The following is a 20,785-nucleotide window of genomic DNA, read 5'->3' on the forward strand; positions in this document are numbered from 1 at the left end:
ATACAACACTCCGGACTTTTCAGACATAGCCATACGCTTGACCTATAGAGGAGTTCGGATATCCAGACTTTTTCTATTCATCCAAGCTCCGGAAATCCAGATTTTCATCTTTTGAGTCTGGACTCGGACTTTCATTTGATCCTAAATTGGTTGGATTCACTAATTTGCCAATTTAATCATAGGTGTCTATATTTAGATGTATCTGTCACAATAGTTGAATCGTAATAATATTATCAATTAATAACAGAATATTTATTTATAATTATAATACATATTTTGCCTAGATATATCCTACTTCAACTTCTCACAAAGTTTAGGGACCGTTCATTATTTCTACCGCAGGGGGGCAGACAGAAAGTCACTGCCGAAAACTATATGACCCCCCCTTCTCCGATAATAAAAACCATATGACCCCCCCCTCCGAGCTACATGAAAATAATATGACCCCCCCCACACACACACACACACTAACGCCAACCAAACAAGAAAAGGCATTCCCGCAGAGGAGGGGGTGTAATTTTGATTACAGGGATGTGCCACGCAGACCTTTAAAAGCTGTTTCTCTAAACCATTTTTCACCCTGATGTAGCAGTGATGTCAGTGTGCATTTCATTACACAGCTTCATGTAGCTGGTGGACGCTTAAAGTGCTGGCATACGCACACATGTGATTAAAGACGCGCAATAGATGCGCGCATGGATCAGCTGCCTCAACGCATTACGCCACTGACACACAGGCCCGCATGCAGGATTTTTTGGGGGTGCTGATTTTGAAAACGTGGACTTTTTTTTTTTTTTACAAGGGGGGGGGGGGCAATTTTGTGAAAAGTGGACTTTCTTCCCCAAATTTGGACCTTTTTTGACCAAAAAAGTGTAAAAAACCTGATTTTTTGCCTGCAGATTCTGAAATTTTGGGACTTTTTGTATACTTTTGCAAATTTGGGGAGGTGCGGTCGCACCCACACACCCCTGCGTACGGGCCTGCTGACACATCAGGCTGAAAAATTATGCCTACTTCTTGCTGCTTTCGCCACTCGGCCATCAGTATTCCAATTTTTCACAAAAAGCACCCAAATTTACCCTAATTTGGCACTCCCCCCCCCTCCCCCCCCCCAAATATTGGTCTCCACTGAATAGCCATCCATCATACCAAAATCGTTGAAAAGGACCCCAAAATCATGGCATATCCCCACCTTCAACCAGGTAGAACCCTGGGGTATTTTACTTGTTTTAATACAATATTATTTGTTTCACATGCAGTGTACACAGATTTTGGTTCAAACTGCCACCCTGTGCTCCAGCAGCTCTGATGCTCCAGCTATATAGTATGTGTACTTCAATACCACAGGTCCCTGAACAAACCACACGTGATATTGATTAAAGTTACAATTTTTTGCATCAAGATGGCAGGTTTGGAAACTTGGGGTCAAAATTATTACCGGTAATTCAATTTGTTTTATATAATTAGGCTAAAAATCAAATAAGTTAAATTTCTTCATTTATCAAGCTATCAAGCGGCTGATTTATTAATTTTCAGTCTCTTAAATTGTAAATATGCATCAGCTTCTCAATATACCTTTTGATACTGGGTGAAGCACAGCCCGGGTACATAGTGAAGTTATGCCTGTCCTTTCTCAACATAATGTAGCTTGCATGTTGAATATAGTGTAAAATGAATGAGTTGCGAAATCTACTTCTAAGTCCGGACTCGAGTCCACTTTTTGTTGGACTCGGACACAAACAGACTTGGCTCGGCTCAAACTTGGACACAAAATGTCCAATTAAATCCATGTAAAATGTGAAATGATTACTAAAAATGTCAAAATAGATCTCAAATTTGATTAAAAATTGTTGACTTCACTTTTGCCCATTTTCCTAATAAATTGGGGGCTGTCAAATCTGTGATCTGTCATAATATCCTACATATCCACCAAATTATTTAGATTTATCTGTCACTTCCCAGAATCAATACTGTTAAATCTTTAATGAAATAATTGATAATTATACATAATTTAATAAACATTTTGACTGTATAAAAATATCTAAAACTTCTTTCATGGAGCTAAACTCTTGAAAGAGAGAAAACATGCACACAGACATGTACACCCCATCCATAGGGCTAGTGTTTGTGTTCACTACTTACGGGCAGTCACTGAACATTTGTCTGGGACATTTATCCAATTTAATAATTTAAAAAAGATGTTTAGAATAATTGATTAATATCACACAAAACATATTTCTGAAACGGTGAATTTATATAAGTATTAATATTATTATGAAGACGATGATGATGATGACAATGTATGCTGCACATGCAACCTAGTGACACTTGGGTATTTCTCTGAAAAGGTGTACTATTGGAAGATAGGCAAATATGAATTTGAAAATGGTTATAAAAATGTTTCCTTTACATATCTGTAAGTAGTACTGGGTTATACAACCATGATGTGCCAGATTCCTTAGGGCTCAAGCTTATTTGATGCAGGATGATCTCCTGCGTATTTTGACACCTTTTTTACTGAAATCGGCCAAAAAATGAGAAGGTGCCGGCCAAAAAACTTATTCGGACAGGGGGGGGTCTGGGGGGTCTGAAATGTTTCATTTTGCATCAAAAATGTTATTCTATGCCTTATTCTATTGATATTGGTGTTGTTTTATATGTCAACAAAAAATCAATTGGAAAAGCTAATTCGAATTTAATGCAAAGCGCCCTCATACCCTAATTTTGACATAAAATGGCCGTTTCCGAGAACATGGATGCTCCAAATCTTATACAACTTTAAAAAATGGATTCTCTGGCACCAATAATTTATAAAACAACACCAATATCAATAGAATAAGGCATAGAATAATATTTTTGATGAAAAATGACAATTTTCAGATCCCCTTCAAACCCCCCCTGTCTGAGTAAGTTTTTTGGCCGGCACCTTCTCATTTTTTGGCCGATTTCAGTAAAAAAGGTGTCAAAATGCTCAAGAGATCATCCTGCATCAAATAAGCTTGAGCCCTAAGGAATCTGACACATCACCCTTTTTTTACCCCTCTATAACCGACCCCTACTGTAAGGATGTAAGTCTCTAGTGCATCAAAACAATATTTGGCGCAATCTTTAGGGCGCCTCTATATTATAGAGGGCGTAATTTGCAGGTTGTGCCAGGTGAGCATCATCTCCGTCACATTTAGGCCAAAAAGGAAAAAAGGACAAAAAAATTGTTAAAACTCTTAATTTTGAGTTTTATGGATAACTTGTAAGTTGCTTGATTCATGTTTGCTTTTTTCATTAAAAAAAAATATGATTTTGTACTTTCGTCATTTAGTTGGTACAATTAGAGGCAGGCTGTACCTAAAATGTCATGTCTGTTAGTATTTTTTTTATGCAAACTTAAGTATATTCATAATTTTGCTTGAAATAACTAAATAAATTCCTATTGACATAGTAAACACATACAATATCAATTACATTTCCAAATAGTAAATTCCATGTTGTCTGGGTCAAAGGTCAAATAAAGGTCAACAACAATTGTGATGGAGATGACAATGCTGTGATGGAGATGATAGTGATGTGACGGAGATGATATTTCTACACAAATTCCTATAGAGAATCATCTCCGTCACAGACATTTGATTTCAGTAATGTTTTCACACTACTTGAAAATGAAATTCATACAGATGAGAAGGTTTAGAATTGGTAAGCATTTTCTGATAAACTAAACTGGACTTTGCTGTATCTCAAGATCCGTGATGTGATGGAGATGATGGTGATGTGACGGAGATGATATTTCTACGAATTCCTATAGAGAATCATCTCCGCCACAGCAAATTGTGACGCCAACTGATGTAGCGGAGATGATGGTTCAGACATTGCTTACGATTAATAGCAGGGTTAAGCTTACCCACGTGTTACATATCACCACAACAGCTTGTGGGACATATTCAACCATCATTATTTTCCGGAAAAATTCAACAATAAGACTTATATCAAATTGATCAGAAACGTTTGGAGATGATGTTGAATAAAGGTACGCTGTGTATACTTGAAGATACCCTCAAAATTGGCAGGAAAAGAGTTCCAATGTGCACCTATTCCGGGTTGATGTTTTTCGTCGTCTGTAAAAGGCAGCGTACAGGGTCAAATTATTGACCTCTGATATTTGGTCTTCACCTCCAGCCGTTTTGATGCTAATGTGACGGCAATGATGCAAAACCAAGGGACAGCAATATTTTGACACAAATTTTTGAATTATTCCATAAAATTGACTTTAGAAGTGGTTTTAAGCATTAAAAACCTTCTTAGACATAATATTTACCCCATGCAGTCAGTGGTAATTTTCACTTCCCACACTTGCTCACAAAAATACTACAAAATCACTAAAATTTGGTGCGTGACATCGGGACATGGGGTTTTCAGGGGGTCGTCAGATATTGAAGAATTTTTTGACTCCTAGAAATTAATTTTTCCCCACTTGGATGTTCTTAACTATTTTTATACATACAAAAGTCCATGACTAAGCCAAAAAAGAAAAAAAAATCCGCTTTTAAAACTTTTATGCGCGCAGAAAGTCGCGCGACTTAAAAGTTCACCTTTTCAGAGAATCACCCACTTCTCTAGTACCTGGCCACTTACATGTAGTGTGTCACACACAAATACCCCGGCAGCGGACTGTTGACATGTGATACATGTAGTTTTTACCTTCGGAGTTACTTAGGGTATGGAAATGACTGTGACACTTATGTGGGGTGGGGTTTGACAGTGGGTGTGTATAGAGGAAGTGGTGTGGGGTGATAGTTGTCTCATTGTATTCAGAGAAGAGTCTGACCACAGCATTACTGTGCAGCAGCTTGATTAATCTTAATTCTCTATTGTTTACAGTGACAGTGTACATGTATATAGAATTGGTTCAAAATTGTCTATTGGAATCTTTGCTATAAAATTATAACATTATAACTTAATATTCAACATGGATTTGACAGGGGGCACTCAACTCCCGGGGGGGCCTCTCCCTAAGAAATGGTGTACGGGGGTGCTCAAAGGTTTTGAGGTGCATTTTCATCGCTTTTTGGTATACCAATGGGGTGGTTTTGAAATTGTTTCGGGTATATTAATGACCCATTATTTCTGTGATGGTATTGAGATGGGCTGTTGAAAGTTTTTGGTATATTGATGATATAAGGATGGGTCACCATTTCAGTAAAAATGGTATAGAGATGGGTTGGTTAGTGATACAAGCGAGGTATAGTAATCGGGTGCTTTTTTGCACTACGCAGCTAAGAGGCCCCCGCCGGGACTCAACTTTACAAGTGACAAGTACTATGAGTCTGTCACTATAGGCTCCATTTGAAAAAAACAAAAAAAACAAATACACTTGATGACCCCTTTTTTCAGTCATACCCTGGATGACCCCTTTACTTTTAGGTCGGCTATCTTTCTATAATTTTCAAAATGCCGTAAAATATAAAGAGGAAACTGTCAAATTCTCTTATTTCAGCAAAATCTAAAATTTTTCTTCATTTTTTTGGAAATGTTCTACCAAATGACCCATTTTTTCAAGATGTTATACCAAATTACTCCTTTTTCATTTTGTTATACCCTGTGACCCCTTTTTAGAGCATCATTTAATATACAAATAGGCCCCTACTAAGCAATGCCAGTAGACAGATACCCGTCACATAAAGTTAAATGACTCCCAACACCAAACCCCGGCATGGACTCTGACTGAGTCCACCGGACTCGGTCTTATTTTTGTTGGACTCGGACTTGGCTCGGACTCGGCACCCCGGATCGAGTTGGACTCTTTAGTCTAGACTCGGACACAAAAGGACTCGGACAAGCTGGACACTTTATTTCATTTGCCGTGTAACTTACTGCATGTAGGCCTAGTATTGAAATGTAATACAGCTTGGTAAAATTTTGTAATTGAATTTCAATAGGACCTATATGTATTGGTAAAAATTTACATTAGGCAAAAAAAAAAAAAGGTTTGTCTCAAAGCTCACGAGAAATTTAAAAACAAATACGAAATGCGAAAAAAAATTTTTTGAAATAAAAAAACTTTCTGCAGTTCTTTTTTGTCAAATCATGCGATTTTACAAACGCACAAGCAAGCTTTGAGACAAACCTTTTTTTTTTTTGACCTTATAATAATTAGTTACAATTATAGAATTTAGTCCCTTGGTGGTGCTAAGTGAGTGTAATTGTGAACTTAATAACACAGAAATGCATCCAAATCATGTAGTTTTGGTGCAAATGTATGTGAATTCACACCACGGCAGGTGAAAAACAAGCAGATTCCTCCAAGGCCAGACATAAGTCCTGACTAGGAGTGTCATTGTTGGGTGGGGAGTAACACATGGATCCAGATAGAAAGCTATAGCAAGTGCCCTTAATTTTATTTAAGCTTGGTCCAGGGCCCTGAAAAAGATAAACCCAGCCCTGGCTACACTGACAAAATGATCATGAATGCTGCTACACTGTAACAGCCTGTGCACATTGCCACCCATATCCATGCATCATATGCTCCCGCATATGCTACATGTCTCATATTCACACAATGACTGATCAATTAATACAGAAAAAAACCAGCAAACTGGGAAAACATTTCAAGATTTGTTCTTTTGTGGGGAATTTCAAGTTATCATGTTAAAATATCATTATTATATAGCTTTTATGTTTATTAATCATTTTGATATTCCCCATCCAAATACACTCCACTACTACTATGCTGCACAGTGCACACATGTGGAACTACATGATAATGTGACTGGTGTGAGATTTTCCGCCAGCCACATCACATGTATTTCTTGTGCCCAGGCTTGGACTAGTGCATGTGAGTAAATGAATACAGAGGTCCTTACCATACAGAAATTTGGGATTTATAGGAGATTTATAGGGTTTTTAAATACCGGTATTAATAAAACATGGATATAATTAACTGGATGTGCATAATTAATGATAATAATTATATGATTAAGCTAATGGATAATCTGGACTATTCTGGAGGATGTAGATCATGTGCATGAATGATTCCACTTACTTGGAAAATTGTGGACAATTAATGTAATTCCAATTGATGTTTTGAGATAAATAATTTTTCCGCACATTGTCCATGGATTGATTGGACTGAATCGGACTCGGGGTCGACTTGAACCCAAGTACTTCTTTGCCGAATCCGACCGAGTCCAGCAAAAAGTGGACTTGAGTCCGAGTCCACACTCGAAAGCTACATCACTACTATCACTGCTAAATATATGTTGAAATTAGTATTGCACAATCTAGGTGTCCATACATAGACATAGTTTTTTTCACTTGCATCTCAAAATATGCCACCTTTAGGCTAGATTCACTATAACCACTCTTTTTGTACTTGTTTAATTAATTTGTTTATACCCATATACCTATAATAGGACCCATACAAGTCCCAATTTCCATACCTGTACCCATGGCCTGCACCCTGTGCCCATATTGGGAGCAATACCCATACTCGAGTCCCAATTTCTGTACCTGCATTCGCATTGCTACTCCACGGCTTCGGACCCGCACCTGCACTCATGCCCTATTTTGACTTTGGACCCAGATCCATACTCATGGAGACCCATACCTGTACCCATGGCCTGGGACCCGTACCCGTACTCATGGTCCGAGACCCGTACCTGTACTTATGGCGAGTTCCATTTGCATTTTTTGCCCAAGTAATTCTCAGAACGTTTTGTGGCTTTAATTGTCATATGAATCTACACTAGACCTTTTTCGCAGTCCATGTTAAATTTTTGCATCTAAAATCCCAATAATACCGATGCCCACACTACTCCGGCTCCAGAAAAATGCAATACAAATTTTTTGTAATCAAATAAATATTATCCTGTTTTGGCAAATGAAATATAGGCTTTGCTAAATCCCAATCCTGGCTGTGAAAATCAAGACCAGCCTTGTACTAAAACCAATTTCAGGTTATGGATTCTAATTTTCAGAAAACACAATTTCTAAATATCTTTTATTCTCAACATAAAAAATTAAATTTATGAACAAACTCAGCCTATACTCAAAATTTTGAATACATAGAATTGAGCTTTGAATATTGTGACTGCAATTGTAAGAAATCATGCAAAATTGCATGTTTTAGCTAATTTTCCTCAAATTGCAAAACTATTGAAATTTGACTTTTATTGCCAGTTAAAACTAACTAAAGGATTAGGATTAAGCCGGGGGGGGGGGGAACTTGCAAGCCTGTATGGGGCGGGGGCCCAAATCCACCAAGCAAAAAAAATTTGCCGCCCCTTCATCAAAAGGTTGACCCAATTTTTTTTTCCGGTGGTTTGAAAAAGTGTGGATTATAGGCGCTAGCCCCGGGCGAAGCAACACATTTTGTTCTCCCTCCTCTCCCTTTCTTCCTCTCTCTCTCTCCTCCTGTTTCCTCTTTTTTCCTTGCGCTAGGGGGCGGGGGCCAAGATAGCGCCAGGGGGCGGGGCCCAAACAGGCAATTTTTTCCCCCGGCAGCTACGCCACTGGGGAGACTCGAATATGAAAGTGACCTGTGCCTTAGGTGATCTATGGCAGTAAATAAAAAAAAAAGAGGGCACCAAGAAAATTGGGTTCATTATGCACATGTGCAAAAAATTGGCTGTCAGTGACCCTGAAAAATAACTTTTAAGCTAAAAATGTGAAAATAGTCCAAAATGCGCGCGAAGCATGCAAAAAGTCACCTCAAAAGTGGGAGTACCCCCTCTCCCGGAACACACGGGGTAGACAATGGACCTTTTCTCTGTGGTCGGTTCATATTCAACTAATCAACTTTTAAAATAAAATGTTCATTTTATACCAGTCAGTATAAGGCCAAGTAAAAAACATCTTTCTCATCCCCTACCGCTTCCTTTTTTGAGGTAACTTCAATTTCATTTTTGTTTTTTGAAATTGAGTTATAACATTTTTTGAAAGATGTCTAGGAAGTTGAAATGCTTTATATAAGAAACACTTTTGGAAGGTTTTGTGATCATTAGAGGGGGCCTACCTACATATGAACAATTTTTACTTGGCCTAAGGTTACAAAACTTTATCATCATCATCATCATAATTATTATTAATATTTTTATTTTGGGTCATTTTGGACCTATTTCCATTTTTGGTAAATAGTTGGACCCATTTCCATTACGCTCCATTTCGACTCATTACAAAATATTATTTCCAAACCCCATTTCTGAACACTCCTTTGCATATGTGACCAGCTCCAACAAAACCCGAACAAGTCACCAGACATGTTTTTTGAGTTGTAGGCCTTTAAAGATTACATTCCCATAACAAAATTAAATTATGGAATTCTTAATTTCATGGTATAAATAAATACATATTTAGTAAATAAATATCAAGGTATCATTTACAAAATTATCCATATCTTGAAAAGTATTGATGCTATGAAACTAATTGGCCCATTACTCAGAATAGCAATTTGACAAAAATATCAAGGTATCATTTACAAAATTATTCATCTTGAAAAGTATTGATGCTATTTATATAATTTTGGTATCATTTTAAAGCTTATTGTCTTGTGTTTACCCCGGAGGGTATGTGCGGCGCTCAAGGGTCCCTTTTTCAGGCTCTCCGGCAGTTCCTTAAGCCCCACATTTGGATCTGCTCCAGTTCTTTGAGCCTCAAACTCTGACAATTTGTAGCTCTTTAAGCTCAAATTTGGAAATAATTTAGAAATTTTTAGCTCAACAGCCTATAATTTGGCCCTAATTTCAGTTCTTCAAGCCCTATTTTGCCCGAAAATCAGTTCTTAGTTCCCAAAGTTCGGCGCTCCGCGCCGCACACCCCTACCAAAATTCAAGTTGAGTGCCCCCCCGGGGTGTTTACATTTTTATTCAAATCATGAAATGTCAAAAATGCGACTTGTTCCTGGTTTTGTCAATGCGGGTCACATATTGATATCATGATTCATGATAGACTGGTATTTACTGAATATGTACAATTTACTATAGGGTTGATTGTCACAGCATACAAAAACACCCTATACAACATGTTTTTGGTATATAGACCTATAACCAAAATATAAATATGACTTTTTAGTAATAGTTTGCGGTTTTTACATTATGCAGACTGGCAGACTGTGGCAGACTGGATTGTTGCATGTTCATGAAATACTTTCCATCATTATAAAACTGTTATTTTTTACAACAGTTGCTGTGTAAACAGGTACATCCCAATGTCATACTTAATAATTGTATGTATTCAATTCAATTCAATTATTTAACAAATACCCCTATTGTATTGAGCAATATATTTGGGTTGACCCTCATGCAAGGAATTCATCCTCTTGTGTTCCTTATTATAATGGATAATAGTGTCACTAGGATCCACAACATGCTCATATATTTAAGGGGCACAGTTCTTTAACCCCAATACATTTGTACATTCATTGAATGACCTTTCAAAATATGGGGATAAAACTCATACTCTGCAACTTCAGATCAAATTTTGCACTATGAATGTTTAATTCAGGTTATTGGGCTATGCCATTGGGATGCGGTCTATGTGGTCCATATTGTGTGGTGGCCTAGATTTATGATAAATAGGATGGAAAGTGGTTGTCAAATCTTAATAGTGTTAGTGACCCTACAGACTTTTTATTCGATGTAAAATATTTGATGTAACATATCTACGGTATTTTAAAAAAAATCTATTCCCATTCTATTTCCAGTATTTAAATGTTTAGGGGCTGTGCAATATTTATGAGCCCCCAGTGTGTATGTGTGTGAGGGTGGGGGGGTAAATTTAGAAACGGCTCGTAAAAATTGCTTGCCCCCGGGCCCCCTCTCGGCCCGCCAAAATTGCTTGCCCCGGGCCCCCCCTCTCGCCCGCCAAAAATTCTTTGCCCCCCCCCCCACTTGCACATCCCAATTTGCAAACCTTAAATGGTCTTGATAAATGTTGCGAGCGCAGCGAGCAGGAAAATTTGCATATTAAAGTGTTTCAGTACCGTAACGTTTTCCTAGGCCTTTTTAGCGCGTTTTATTCAAAAGGCGCCCCATGAATGTGTGTCAAAAATCGCTTTCCCCTCTCGGCTTGCCAAAAATTGCTCCCCCCCCTTTCGGCTTGCCAAACATTTCTGACCCCCCCCCCGAATTTTACCCTCACCCAGGGCTCATAATTATTGCACAGCCCCTTATAGTTCTAACGAATGTTTGATGACGTAAAATCGATAATATATTTCTACCAGATATTATACGTAACATATATCGATTTTACGTCAGACATTTGTTGTAGCTTGTTGTCTCGCTTTCCTTGACACCAATTTTTATGAACCTGCAACAATCTGTGGCAATTTGAGCCTGTATGACCCTGACATGACCTTGATAATTTTTGTCCACCATTAGGGGTAGTTCTAACCTGACATTACTACCACTAGTATACCAAATGGTATATTTTGATTCTAGTCTCATATTCTAACCCAGTCTGCCTCAGTCTGCCACAGTCGGCCAGTCTGCTTAATGTAAGAACCGTAATAGTTTGTGTTACTAGCAAGTTGGCAAAACAGAATAATATGATCCCAAATTCTGGAATTGGAAGTAGTCCTATGACTCCTATCCTTCAAGCAATGAACTTCCCTCCGGATAGAACTTCCATAAACCCATTTTTGCAAAAAGAACCTCCTCATGGAAATTGTTACAAACAAATTCATGTATTTAATTATATGACATATTCAATAGGTGTAAATGAAAAAAAATATATGCAAAATGCCAAAAGCATAATGCCAATGCCATAGAAAGTACATGTACTAGTATTACTTATAGTTATATACATGCAATTTGTATGTCAGTGCAAATACTCCAGTGGGCCCTACCTTAAAAAATCAAATTTGCCCGCTACATACAGTATCAAAGAGCTAGAGGTTGTGAGGTTAAATAGTGGTTGGCTCAAGGTTACACCAGATCAGATACACAACCCTGCTCTGCCTGTGTCTGTGATAAAGCATAGTCTAATACACGCATATCAGATTACTATCAGAAGTGTGATACAAAACATCATGCAGTTGGTTTATATGTCTTGAAAAGAAAGGAATTTCATAAGTTTTCAATAGTACTTTAGTAGCCCATTAACTTCAATAATAAACAACATACACATTTGTACAGCTTATATTAAATTCACAATCATGTTAAAAATAAAAATGACATTTATTTAATACGGTATGTAAAAATATAAAAGAGAAATTATAAGTCCTAAACTTTTAAACCAGTAAAAAATCAACCATGTAGGCTGTGGCTAAAAAATACAAATACTGTATTCAAATTGTTCCCCATACACTCACAAAAAAATTTTAATTTTTAAATTTTTGTTGCTTTTATCATAATTAATGTCTATCACCTCAAAATATTTTTTTTCTAATAGGCTATTGATCATATTGAATGCCACTCCTCTACAACCCTTGGAAATCTGAACATTTCCTACTCGTCGCTAAAAAATCAGGACATTTCATCGTATTGTCGCTAAAAAATCAAGACATTTCATCGTATCTAAGGCCACCCATTTGTCCCATTATACTCCTTGGAAATCCGGACTTTTGACATTTGTCATTAAAAAATCCGGACTTTTTCAACATATTTAATGTCACTCCTCTATACCCCTTGAAATCCGGACTTTTTACATTTGCACTAAAAATCCGGATTTTTTCAACATATTTGATGTCACTCCTCTATACCCCTTGGAAATCCGGATTTTTTCAACATATTTGATGTCACTCCTCTATACCCCTTGAAACCGGACTTTTACCCACTTGTCACTAAAAATCCGGATTTTTTCCTCGTATTTTATGCCACTCCTCTATACCCTTCTGTACAATATGAAGTTGGAATTCGAAACTTCAACATGAAAGTGGTTAAAATTTCCGGTTATTTTCACTTTTTCATGAAGAATATGGAAACCGGGTTTTTCTTTGATTATTTGTAACCGAAATCCAGACTTTTGTAGAGTTATAAGCTTGGAAATCCGAGTTTTTCACTCATTTCAAATTCACTCCTCTATAGGGGGTGTGCACTTATTTTCTGGAATAGCCCAATATGATGCAAATTGATTCTTAGCATTTCCAATGTTTTAATTTGCTTGATATGATCGATAATGTGAGTATGAGATCCCCCCACTTGCCAAAGATCTCAAACTTTTGGCACTAATCATAAAGCCCCTATTTTTCTCAAGCTCCTAATTTTTATGCTCAAAAGTCATTGTACATTTGAACAAACTGTAAGAAAACTATTGATGAAAATGCTTATATCTTTGACAACTTTTTTCACACTTTTTCAAAAGTACAAGGATTTTGGGTGTAAAATCTTAGGAGGAGCAGTAGACAAGTAGGGACTATCTAATAGTATCAAAATCTTGATTTTTGACATCTTTGAGGTCAGTGTGGGGGCAGGGTCCCATTATCGATCGTACCACACACCTTAAGTTTAGAAAATAATGTGCATGGTGGACAAGAAGTTAAGACAAATATTAGGAAGTCAGTCACCTAAGAATTAAGAAGTTCCAAAGTTTCATAAAATAGGACCCCGAGGTCAAGGATCACTCGCATTGTTTGAATGTGAAAAGTGAGTTAACATAACAATGAAGTATCTTCTGTTGAAATGCTTTTGTGACAAGTAGTGTACTTGATTTTGACTTTGTGTTGCTGACTCAAGTGTTATAAAATTGGTAGTAAAATTTAAAACATGCACTGCAAAAAGAGTGTCTAGATATTAAACACCATTCTAGACACCATATTGTCCTCGATTTGTATTAAAACATGTCTAAATGCTAAACATGTTTAGTAATTTGATGCCTTGTGTTTAGATATTAAACACATGTTTTGAAGTTTGACATTTGTGTTTTTACAGTGTAACACAAACTGCAACTGTATTGGAATTGAATTGGAATTGAAATGAATGCTCAGAATTGAATTGAAATTGATTAGCTGTTAATTTCACTGCATTGGATTGGAATTGAAATGAAATGATTTTGAATTGAAAATTGAATTGGAATCGAATTGAATTAATTCTAAAGCAAGGTCGATTGAATTGGAATTGATTGAATAGCAAGACTCTAGGTGTAGGTGTAAGAATTGAATTTGAATAGAATTGAAATCAATTTTCTGGAGTGAAATAACAATAGTCCTGTCACCTGAGGATCCTTGCACTAGTTCTACTGCACACTTTTTATGAATCAATTCCACTGTAATTTTTCACAAAATAATCATGACAATTGCACAAATTTAGCAAGGTGCTACACAAACTCCCTATTCCAGAAAAATACAGAACTAATTTTTTATCTAAAAAGATATCCTGTTTTGCCAAATGAAACATAGCTAAATCCTAATCCTTTAGTTAGCTCTAACTGGCGAATTTTAATAGTTTTGCAATTTGAGGGAAAATTGGCAAAATTGTGTAATTTTGCATGATAACGTATTGCAGTCACAAAAGTTTAAGACTTGGCACAAGTCTAAGCATACAAAGTTTGTAGTATAGGTCATGAGTTTGTTCAAAAATTAATTTTTTATGTTGATTTTGATTTTGATAATTAGTTATAAAATATATAAGAACATGTGTTTTCCAAAAATTGTAATTCATAGCCTGAAATTAGTCTTAGTACAAGTCTTTGGGCTTGATTGTCAAATCATTTCTTCGTCTCCTATGTTCCTGTAGGATGAAAGTTTCACAGCATTATAACTGCGGATGTCTTGTCTTCTGTCAATACCTATATTTGTACTACTTCTACAAAACACTTTGACTGTACACTTCATGCATAAATTGCATATGAATTCCACAATAATTTCAACCTCAATCTACACTCATCCAAAATCACCATCTGCTGCTCCTCCCTTCTGCAGAATCTGGAGTTTGCAAATGTCTTTTAGATGTAGCATTGCAAAGTCAATGAGTAATTGCCTAATCAAGTTTAGAGATGAGATAATAAGAGCTTGAACAACTGCTTGTTTACAAGTATCCAAGCCTATATAATGAGATGTAATACGGAGATGTAAGTTGGAGCTTGAGAGAGTTGAGACATGGTTGGACCTGGTCATTTCAGCCTCAAAGGTAGCACCGATGTTGCGGATAGCTGAGGCTTTTTAATGGTTACATCCCCAATTGTTAAAGTGATGTCCGAGAGCAAATTTGTATTTTGTTTTGAGATATCAACAAGGAATTCTGTTTTCTGTTTGTTTAGTAGTAGTGTACTTGATGTCATCTACAACCATGGTCAAAATGTGTTGGAACACTTACACTATCAGTTATTTTTAACGTGAGGTTTCTTTGGTATCAAGACTAAACATTTTCTTAACATCCCAACCCTCCTCCTTCCCCACCAATCAATGTTGGGTGCCACTTGGTGCGCATAACCAAAAAAGTAGGATTCATTGTTTGGGGGAGTGGGGGCTTATTTACATCACCCTATCAAAACTGTCCCAAGTCTTATGGCCACCATTGTAGCTGCTGAGTTCTTTAATGCATTCCTGCTGAAATGTCACCTGGGATCTTAGGGTAGAATTTTATGTACAATTATATCAAGACCCTCCTCTACCTGGCAGATATCCTAAAAAACATTTCCATCAATTGCTGGGCAAATTTCAGATCAATGGCACCGATATTTTAGACATCTTGGAAAATCAGTTTTAAAAGCTGATGGCCCAAATGGTATTTCTCCTAAAGTGCTTATAATGCAGCCTTATAAATAAAGTATCAGCAGTCCAATGTAACATTTAAAATTTTGTAAATTGAGTTCGGGTCCTTTTTTTTTGGGGATAAAAGTGTAAAGATGATGTACCAAATGGATTGGACCTTCATTTTGCACAATTTTCCAACTTCTGAGGGGGAACATGTCCCTCGACGCCCCTTGCGTATGGATAAACAAACGGTCGTTTTCGCTTCTGTTTTTTTTTTTTTTAATAATTAGGCCTACAATAATAGTGAATAATGGTCCGTGAATGGCTTCATCAACTGGGCTTTCATTATCACACATAAAATAAATTGTACACAATAACAGTGTCAAAATGGTCCACTAAAGTGGGCCTTCCAACTTCTCAGGGGAAGTATCCCCCTCAGACACCACCTGCGTATGCATAGAGATGTTGCCCTTTTCACTTCTGGTTTGGACATCCAGCACTTTATGTTTAAAGCAACAATTTATACATTAATAGGGAAAACTTGTCCACGCCGTCATTTCACAAATATTCGGCTTTTTTAATCTAAAATTTTACACAATAATAGTGCTAAAAATGGTCCATCAACATGATCAAAGGGCTTCAATAAGGTCTTTATTTTGCAAAGTTACTCAATTCTGAGGAGGGCACATCCCACATCCCACCTCAACCACCATCCTGTGTTGCAAAAGCACGATGTGATGCCCGCTTCGCTGCCATTTTTTTACATTTTTGAAATAGTTCTCAAATTGCCCCCTTCTGACTGCTCTTGATCCACTAGTAGCTTAAGAAATGTGCCATCCAATATGTATATATGCTAAGGGTGAATTGCTCAAGGTTTGGCTCTGTCCTAACATGGTAACAGTGATTAACCAACCTGACAAGCAGCAGGTTGAGACATATAGACCTATTTCTCTCTGTGTGATAATAGAGAGGGATGTTTTTAGGATCACATTGCCCCTAATTAAGGAAAACCTATACCATCTCCATGAAGGGGCATTTCACACTCACATATTTTTGTGTTTCATGATAATATGTAGCTCACAATTGGACAGAGTTGGGCAAGACCATATAATTTACCTAGATTTCTCCAAAAGTTTTCGATATTGTTTGTCTCTCATTACTTATTAACAAATTGCAATCATTTAATATCAACTCTAACCTCTTTAATTGGTGTACTGACTGTATTCTGACTGGCTTCCAGAGGTTTCCGGAGTACCCCAAGGCTTAGTTTGAGCCTCATGTTATTTCTTCTTTTTATTAACGACTTGCCCAACATTCTGCCATTGCTTATTTGCTGATGCTTGTCAAAACATGGGACTTCAATTGTTATCCTTCCAAGTCCCAAATCATCCACCATGTCTCGGTCTAGGAAGAGTATTAAGTTATCATACAATGTGACAGTCATCATTACAAAGTGATCCTGGAGAAAACCAAGAGTTATATATTACAATAGAGTTGTGAGCATCACTGCCTTTGGTGAATAGGCCTATTATTAGAATGTTTGAATCTCGCACGTATTGGTATATACAACAGGAAATGAGATAAAAATGAACAAATGAACAAAATCCATGTTCTACCCCCGCAAGTTTTGAGCATTCTAGAAAATAGATTCTGGTGAAGGAATTTCTGTGGAAAAATATCTGCTTAGTAGACCTATAATATTCATGTTGCAAGACATCCCCCCCCCTGGCTTTAAGTAGAAATTTTGAAAATTAGTACATATGTTTAATTTTTCAGCCAATATGCGTTTAAGATAAGTTTCTTTGATGCTATCATTAGGAAATCATATTGGAAAAAGCCAAAGAGTTAAAGTCATTCACCCGCCCTGCCCCCCTAAAATTTGCTTTAAAAAATAGAAAATCAAACCATTAAAAATTAAAATTGTGTCAGACACTGTCTGATATCGTTTCAAGTCACAAGGAGGCAAATCACTTCCAACGGACCGGAAGTGCAACGTCACTATAGGTCTCTAACACCCTAAAAATGAGCATAATATGCGTGCATTTCCAGACAAATATTTGTATTACATCATTTTAGGGTAATATATAAAAGTTGAACAATCCTAAGGCAGTTGGACATGATATATTGTGCATAAACTTGGCGCATTGTTTTCAAGAAATGTTATTTTATATACTCAGAAGCGGCGTCTTGTTCCATACACTCGCCCCTCCCCTTTAAAAAAAAGGGGACTTTTTAACTTGCCTTTGTTTTGTATTTTGTTTGCTTAAATATGGATTTAGTTTGATTTCTGTTGTTAATCATGCAAATAAAACACAGATGAGAGATATAAATTAGTTTTATAAACAATTTTGACTTCTTGTTCATTAAGTTTGTCTTTTTACCTCAAATATATAACTTGCCTTGTTGGCGCAATCGGTTAGCGCGCTGTACCGTAATTTTTATATCACACGTATATTGCATGCGTCACTTAATCTAGGTTCGAACCCCACCCAAGCCTTCTCTCAGGTATTTTTTTTCTTCTTCTCTTTTCTACATTTTCTCAGTTGTGTTTTTGAATCATATTGAACTGGTCGAAAACCTGTATTTCATACAAATTTGTTTTTTTCTTGATTTAATTGGAGAATACTGCCAACTGATTCCTCTGTGGGGGGGTCAGATTATGCAATTATGGAAACTATATGCATGCTAGATAAGGCTGGTTTAGCTGAGTGCCATTAGATCTCTACCCACAAACTTCTACTGAAAATAACAATAACTTTATGTCCCCTTAAGCTTCAGCGACGAAGCGTTATACGACCCCCATGAAAATTTCCTTGAAAATACTGATTCGGACTCTGAACAAAAACGTTATAAAATAGATCTTTTGGTGTTAAGATCGGATCTTTTCTTTCTTGGGTGGGATCGAGTACATGGGACTATACCCCCCCCCCCCACACCATTCAATAACCACCACCAAATTATTATTTTTTTTTGCTGAATAGGCCATACTTACTTTAACGTTTTCAGCTGGGAAGTCATTTGGTGACATGCCTTTGCCGAATTTGTCTGATAATATCTCCTATTGAACATGCTTGGGGTTCAAAGCAAATAAGCTAATCTATGTCTTTATGCTGCGAGAACTAGTGGCTAGGTGCTCGCTCATTAGATATAATTAATTCGAGGTTTTTTTCAATATATGCCTTTCTAATGATAGGGATTTACAAACCACTGCACGCTGTATTCATTTTAAATGTATTGTTCATTGATTGATTGATGATTGATAACATATTTATAATTATTAGTATTATTAGTTTTATGTATTTGTCATTTATTTATTTGTATTTATTTATCTATTTATTTATTTATTTATTCAGGTTTGATCAATGGTATTGCTAAGGAACTGAGAAAGCACTACATGGGTCACATTTGCAAGAAGCGAGCATATCCGTGGGACCAGACAGGCAAGTGGATGGACTTTGACAAGATCTACGCATACCTGTAACCATAGATCGCGATGTCGGAAAGGAAACTAAACCAATTAAAGAAAGCCTCGAATCATATGAAGAACTGTTCAAGATAGAAGAAGATGAAGAGAGTAGACGTTTTCTCCTTGTAGGAGATCCTGGGCAAGGCAAATCATCATTTTGTGCCAAGGTTGCTCATGATTGGTGTGTGGGGACAACACTTGATAACATCCGGCTGCTTTTTATTATTGATCTGGCGAAAGTTAATAAAGACACTGATGTTGAAGATGCAATTTGCAAGAACCTGCTTTCCAACATGAATATTCAGCCTTCAAAACTTAACGAGGTCATTCAGCACCTAAAACAGTCAGTATTTTTCATTTTTGATGGACTTGATGAAGCACCGAAACTTTTGTCAAGTGAGGATGTGAATCAAGCCACGGTTGGTAATAATAGAGTGACAGATGTAATAAAGGATCAAAAATTGAAAGACTGTCGTGTGCTAGTAACAACAAGACCATGGGGAGAAGAACAAATGAGGGATATTCCTGGGTACAAACGCTTAGAACTGAAGAAGATGACCAGGGAAAACGTAAAAAAGTACATAAAGAAGTTTTTCGGTCAAGAAAGAAAAGCGCTAGGAGATCAATTGCTGGAGGTCATAGATGGGAACAAGTTGACTTTGGACACAAGTACTCCTTTAATAGTACTTCTTATGCTGTTTTACTGGTCTGAGACAGACGGACGCGAAGAAATTCCTGACCAATTACGAACACTGTATGACAAGATTATTGACATTATGTACAAGAAGCAGCAGGGGATGCTTGCAAAGGTAGGTGTATCTTCATTATTTTTTTTTCTAATTTTGTTACTTCTGCAAATGTCCAGTGAAATCAAAATATGTATCAACATGCTCCACATGGCATCATATTCATAACATGAGTGTGCCCTCACAGAATTGAGAAATTGGTCTGAACATAAATTTGTTTTTATTTTTGCGCTTTGTTTGCTCGTTTTTCATTATTATGTTTTGATGAATCCAAGTGTGTGAAAATATTGGATCCAAAACATAATAATGATAAAATTGATGCTTTACGCTCAATATTTATTGGTCTCGCTATGAGCTTTAAAATATTGGACTTTTAAAACTCATAGCTCGACCAATAAATATGGGCTCAATCAACCAAATTTTATATCAAAGTAGTGGTATGTAAATTGGATCTATGGGTCCTCTCAGTCTACGGTTCACAGCCGGCTCTCTTGGCATGATCAAACTTTATTTTGTAATTATGTAAGCTTAAAACTTTCAAAGCTTGTTATTGTGTCAGTTGGATAAGCAGCACAGAGCTAAATCTCCATTGGACATGGTTGGTTTAAATCACATTTAAACAAATAAAAATCAGGGATTTAAATTAATTTTTTAATTAATAATGGACTGACAATTCTTTCTGTTTGGTTAATCATCTGCTTCAAGTTCTTTTATGACATCAAACAATAAGTGCTGCTATGTATATGTCTTTAACAGGGTGATGAAGTAAACTCATGTTTGTGTTGCTTTTGTACACAGTTTACATGTAAAAGTAATCCAATATAAATGAAAATATCATTGAAAAGAGCAGATTCTGAATGTCTAAATTAAAAAGATAATTGTTGTATTGCTTACACCAAACCCGAGTTATGACTTAAACCAACCATTTTTGTAGCTGTATACAGTTTCACTTACCAT

General features: G+C 36.7%; 1 protein-coding gene across 5 annotated transcripts in view; it reads left to right on the forward strand.

Annotated features, from left to right (window-relative positions):
- Nucleotides 1–20,785, forward strand: part of LOC140139723 (uncharacterized) — a 190,408-nt gene that overhangs the window by 112,316 nt on the left and 57,307 nt on the right. For 3 of the 5 annotated variants that reach the window (XM_072161428.1, XM_072161429.1, XM_072161427.1), the window contains one exon: nt 18,970–19,378. Coding sequence is in view for 2 of the 5 variants with exons in the window: in XM_072161424.1 (XP_072017525.1) it covers nt 19,376–19,891 (516 nt within the window). In the remaining 3 variants the exon portion in view is untranslated. Of the gene's footprint in view, nt 1–18,969; nt 19,892–20,785 lie in introns of those variants that run through there. The other 2 variants (XM_072161424.1, XM_072161425.1) reach the window with 1 other exon arrangement.

Source organism: Amphiura filiformis, chromosome 18 (genome assembly GCF_039555335.1).
Source record: "Amphiura filiformis chromosome 18, Afil_fr2py, whole genome shotgun sequence".
Lineage (NCBI taxonomy): Eukaryota > Metazoa > Echinodermata > Ophiuroidea > Amphilepidida > Amphiuridae > Amphiura > Amphiura filiformis.